The sequence below is a fragment of the Xiphias gladius genome, chromosome 7, assembly GCF_016859285.1.
Source record: "Xiphias gladius isolate SHS-SW01 ecotype Sanya breed wild chromosome 7, ASM1685928v1, whole genome shotgun sequence".
Lineage (NCBI taxonomy): Eukaryota > Metazoa > Chordata > Actinopteri > Istiophoriformes > Xiphiidae > Xiphias > Xiphias gladius.
Window position 1 is genome coordinate 11,425,510 of NC_053406.1, and position 6,000 is coordinate 11,431,509.

The 6,000-nt window shown below is 44.8% G+C and overlaps 1 protein-coding gene across 1 annotated transcript in view; it reads right to left on the minus strand.

Annotated features, from left to right (window-relative positions):
• dner (delta/notch-like EGF repeat containing) overlaps positions 1–6,000 on the minus strand; it is a 53,804-nt gene extending 47,804 nt beyond the window's left edge. Inside the window, exon 1 of the mRNA XM_040131413.1 lies at positions 5,644–6,000. Within this exon, the coding sequence (XP_039987347.1) occupies positions 5,644–6,000 (357 nt within the window). The remainder of the gene's footprint in view (positions 1–5,643) is intronic.

Below are 6,000 nucleotides of genomic sequence, written 5' to 3' on the forward strand. Positions count from 1 at the left end.
TAATATTAAATGTAGACAGAAACTTGCTTTTATTCTTGTTATTTCTAGACTGCAAAACCAGTCCCAGTTTGGTGATTTAGCAAAGTTTAAGACATTGAATCTTTCTAAAACTGGTTCCTATAGTAACTTTCCAATGATCCTCTGCTATCCAGGTGTCTATTCCGAACCTTTATCTAACAGCTTAATAGCCAATTAGAAATTCAGTGATATCACTGGCCAAGAAATATTATTTACTTATGTGTTTTCACATTTAATTACATCTTCTAATTAGCAAACTTTCAAGCTAGTTTAATAGTTTAATGATCAGTCCCTGCCCCTCACGCAGACTACAACCATGTGTCATTTTAACATGTGTCATTTTAACATTAATATTGTCTTGATTTTAGAGCTGAAACAGTTAATTAATTAGTCTGTTGACAGAAAACTAATCAGCAACAACTTTGATAATCAATTAATTAGGAAAAATAATTTATCAAGAAAAATGCCAAACGTTTTCTGGCTCCAGTGTCTCAAATGTGAGGATTTGCTACTTAATTTTCTCTGTTTTATATGATTTTAAATTGAATATTTTTGACTAAGATTAATCAATAATGAAAATAATCATTGGTTGCAGCCCTACCTGATTTCATAACTACTTCATAAAAGACACTGTGGAACACCAGCAAAGGCCATATGGAGGATTTCTGAAAATATGGCACAATTTACTGACCGCTGCGTTCAAAAGAATTGCTTCAGTAAATAGAGCAATAAAAAGAAGTCCCTCTGTAGCAAGGGGAGAGTAGAGTCCACGGACTCACATACATAAATATACATATTTATACAGAATCATATTCCTCGTAGCTTCTATCTTCCCTCTGACTAACAAGCCAGGGATATCAAAGAGACCAAGGGCTGGTGATGAGCTTTGAGCTCTGCTTAATTGGATACAGCTCGGGCTGAATCTGTAGCAGGGGAGTGAATGGCCCTGGGAGAGAGCTGACCTCCACACACACACACACACACACACACACACACACACACACACACACACACACACACACACACACACACACACACACACACACACACACAGAGAGAGAGAGAGAGAGAGAGAGACTCCCCTTTCTCACAATTAGGATGAAACAGCTTCAGGACTTGGCTTTGTTTTATTTCACTGAGTTCTGTCAGAAAGAGAATTGTTTTTGGTTGCAACTACTTGTGTGTGGGAGGGTTGTTACATCCAGCCTAACTGGGGAAAAAAAAAAAAAAAATCTGTCATTACTAAAGGAATGTCACTTTCTGCTTGACACTCTTTTAAACTGGCAGGATTGCAATTGAAAGGATCTTGGATGTAAATTGCAAGTTTATCGCTGCATTTCCATCTCAACATCTACTTAACATCTTTAGTCTGCTACTGAGTCTTGTGAAGACAAGAAATCTGCCAAGTGCGCCATAATTTACCTTGTGCATCTACTCCTTTGATCATATGCCAACATACTGCTGCTTTATCCAGATTTAGAAAACTAGTAAATTACCTCTTCCGCTACTAGTTTTCTCAACTTGCTTAAAATGTCCGATCACATTCAACATCTATCTTCTTGCAGAGAAATTAATATCTGTATCAATACAAGTACATATAACAAGTAAGGCATCTAGGTTAAAGAAATGGGTCAGCGTGTTGGTAAAGGTGCTTATTTGCTTTCTTGCCAAGAGTTAGGTAAGGCAAATTGATACCACTCTTATGTCTCTACAGTAAATATGAAGCAACCGCCAGCAGCTGGTTGGCTTATCTTGGCATAAAGACTGGAAACCGGAGGAAACAGTTAGCCCGTACCTGGACAGTTTTAAGTTTTGGTGTGTGTACGGATGAATTAAAAGAGATATAGTGGGTTAATAAGTGAGCTTTAGAGGTGCTGGAAGGTGCGGTTTCGGACAGAGCCAGGCTAGCTGTTTCCACATGTTTTCATTCTTTATGCTGAGCTAAACTAACTGGCTGCCGGCTGTAGCTTCATACTTCCTGTACGGCGAGCAAGATTAAACTTGTCATCAAACTCTCAGCAAGAAAGTGAAATGATCTTATTTTTCCAAAATATCAAACTACTCCTTTGATGTGTTCTTACACAGAGTCAGAAAAGGGAAACCAAACGAAAATCACAGTAAGAACCCTGAAGACTTAAGAGGATGCTTATAAAACGGTGAAACAGAGGAACTGAGAGGAGCGAGAGGTGTTGAGAGAAGGAGAGGAGAGTGATGAGCAAAACTCTCAGCTGAGATTTTTCTTTTCTTTTTTTAAATCGTCATAACAAGGATCAAAAAGTTTCCAGTCCATCACGGCTCTGCCATGTTCTGTGTGAGCTTCTTAAATTGCAGCAGAACTGTCTGCTGCAGAAACAGCTAAATTACTTTGTGCTTCCTTAGATATATCACCTCTTTCATCACCCTCAGTCCCACGTCCCCTCTCCAAATAACAGTAAAATTAAAAAAAACAAAAAAAAAAACATTCTGTGTTCATAATGCCAGGGCTGTAAACTTAAGTTCAGTGTGCAAATTCTGCTATGATCCACTGCTTTCATATAACTGAATGGCTGAGCAACCCAGCAAGAGCTCCCTGGACTCGCTTCATGACGGATGGTGGTTGCCACAGTCCTATTGTGTTGTAGGGCAAGTTACCAAATCCATCAGGGCACACAACAGGCCTTTCAATAATGAATAAACTAAAGGCCGAGAAGCGAATAACATCTTACAAGCTGCCTTCCGGAAAAATTGCAGGCTGATATTAAAACTCACCCAGTTTAACAAGTAGAGTGGGTTTTGTTTTCTGCTGGTGCCTGCTGCTCTGATTTTGCATTAGGCTGCTTTGATTCCTGCGGTATAGGAAAACACAGCCACGGGAGTAAAGCCACGAGGAAGGATTAGTAATTTAGCCAGATTATTTTGAAATGGTACAAAATATCCTGAAATCAACAGGTATGAGTTTGAATCCTAAACCTACTAGTTTTACAGATTCTGCTCGTTTTTTTGCTCTAATCCCACTTTGTGAAGGTTTGACACAGTATTTAAGATAAAAGAACAGAGAGGGAGGGAGGAGGGTGAGTACATGACACCCGTTTATGACAACCTTTCCTCACTAAACTCCAAATCCACATTACTCTTTTTAAGAAATGATCCATAGTTTTCCTCCTTCTCTTTTCCCCTAACTCATTTCTCCTCCTCCTCATCCTTTCCCTCTATCTCTTTCTTCAATCTATCCGGCTCCTCTCTCGCTGGACATCTGTGTTGTTGCGCATGCAGAGGACAGGGGATGCAAACCAGCACCATGCTAAGCCAATCAGGTCATTTACCAGACCTCGATTGACTGTTGCTCCAGTTTCCATGGAGAAGAAAAAAAACCAGCAAGAGAGAAGCGAGGCAAAAAAATCAATGATTCCCCTCGGGCCCGGCCCGGAGACCGTGCCGGGCCTGATCTTTGGCGCATTAGAGGGATAAAGCTGGAGTGGATGTTGTTGTCTCGGGATTTTACAGCAGCAGAGAACTGTGGGGTTTGTGCTCAAGGAGTGCCATTTTTTTTTTCCTCTTAGCATTAAAAGTCGGACCCAAAATTCCCCCCCCCCCATGCATGTGCTGTCCAGCCTCAGCTCAGGCTGTGTGACAACATCATCCTCTGTGGTTTGTGTGGAGCAGAGCGCAGTGAAGCAGGCTGCAGACTGCCTTCTATTCTGAGAGATGAAACCAGGACAGCCAAGGAGACGGGGATCAGGGTCCCTGGCTAAATGCTCCACTAAATGGCTTAAATCCTGATTGCACATCACCAGCATGATCACTGTACATATCTTCCACGTGCATGCAGAAGATAAGCAAAGATGGGGGGGTGGGGGGGTGGGGGGGTATGGCTGCCACCTGTTGGTGATTCTGCCAAAGTTTACCCAGTCACCTTGCCGTTTCTCTCCCTGATGCTGCAGCAGACCCATTTTATCCCCTCTGTTGCTGTGAGCGGATGTTCTCGCTCCCCTCTGCATGACTCACGGGCCTGGCTGCCCACTGAGCCCATTGCTACTGCAGCTCCGCCACAGCCTGTTCATCGTGAGGCCCAGATGAATTTCATGCCGTCCAGCAGAAGAGCTGAGACCAACGAAGCGCTAAACGGAAACAAGCGAGGGCTGTGTCGGGACTTTCGACGTCCTTGAATTGGCAGAGGTGTAAAAAGAATCGACAGTAGGAAGGACAAAGGTGTGTAGGTCAAGTTCGTGACGGTGGTTTGTCTCTATTAGACCTTTAGACCTATTAGATCCTTATTGTCCTCCTTTAAACACAAACAATACAAATCATTTCCCACTGGCAATCGTCTCCTAACGCATTACCAAGTGCTACCAACCCAATGCAGCATTCCAATATCAGCAGCATCCATGCGTTATTCCGGGACGGGAAATGTGGGGTCTGGAGGAGCAGAATCGATGGATAAGGGGGACAAGGGATAAAAGCTGCGGTCAATCCCGTATCGTGCAAACTTCCAGCAAACAAAAACGCTCACTGCTCGAGAACTAGCTTTAGGCCGACGCTCATAAATGAATTTAAGAATACAAGATGTTGTGGAACCTGCAACGCAAAAGCACTTACCTTGTGAGTGTCGAGGTGTTCCGGTGTATGACTCGACTTGATTTCACCCGATGATCAGCGTCCCAGATGTTGACAGATTCACCCGCGCGCGAGTTTTTACCTCGTACACATACAAATTGCGGCACAGCACAGGAACACCTTCAACATCTGGACCTGCTGTGGCTTTGCACTATTTTTGGTTTGCGGCGCGAAGCAACACCAGGGACTCGTCTCCAAATTTACTCAACAACTCATACCTGACCCACAAACGTACAGTGCACATCCATATACTCACACACACACACACACACACACACACACACACACACACACACGCGCGCGCGCGTCTACAGTTCTCGCTGTGAGTTCTCGCTCACTCCTTGCCTCCTGTTGCCACAGCAACGCAGCACTCCTCTAGGTGTCTCAGTGACAGCACATGCTCCCATCAGAGGACCAGCCGCGGACGGCAGCGAGCCAGGACGCACCCTCACCTGCCACCATCGACTGCATGGCGACGCATGTAAATCACAGCGCTCAGATGATGCGGGTGTAGCGCACACAGACACACACACAGACACACACAGAGACACACACACACACACACACACACACACACACACACACACACACACTCCGGGGTTGCAGCAGAATGATGACAGGTAGTAGTAGTGATGTTTAATACAAGACAATAGTAATAATGGCTCCCATTGACTCTAATATGCACAATACAAAATAAAAAGAAACACCAAACTGAAATAATTCCAACCGAAATAAAATTTTGAGGAAAATAAAGCTCTTTATTCTCTGCTTTAGAAAGTAATTAACACACGGACCGGAAGCCTGTTTTCTCTGCATTATGCATTTGTGTCTAAAGAAGCCTGAAGACCAAAATGATCGCACAAAGACACACACAAAAAGCCCCTTACATCCACTACCGCTTACTATCTGTGTAATCTTTACCAAATGCTAAGTAATATGATAAGACACACACACACACACACACACACACAACTCAGCATTAATCCTCTGCTCATACATGTAGATGCCATTAACAACGAAATGTTTTCATACCTCACAGTTGCGTCCCGTGAAGCCCTGGCTGCATGTACAGGTGTACTCCCAGGTGTCCTCTGGCCTGCCAGCGGAGTGGAGGGCCAGGCAGAAGCCCCCGTTGAGGCAGGGTCGGCCTTCGCAGGGGTCCGGGCGAGGTGTGGCCCGGGTCGGGGTGGGCTCAGCCGGGGCCGGGGTGTCCGGGGCCAGCTGGAACGGGGAAGGGGCGGCCCCGATGCTGCTGCTGCCGCCGCTGCCGCTGCTCAGGAGCAGGAGGAAGAGTAGGAGGAGGAGAAGCAGGGGGGATGTTAAACGCCGTACAGTGTGTGTGGGACGGCAGCAGGGGACCGCCGGTACACTGCACACACTCGTCCTCAT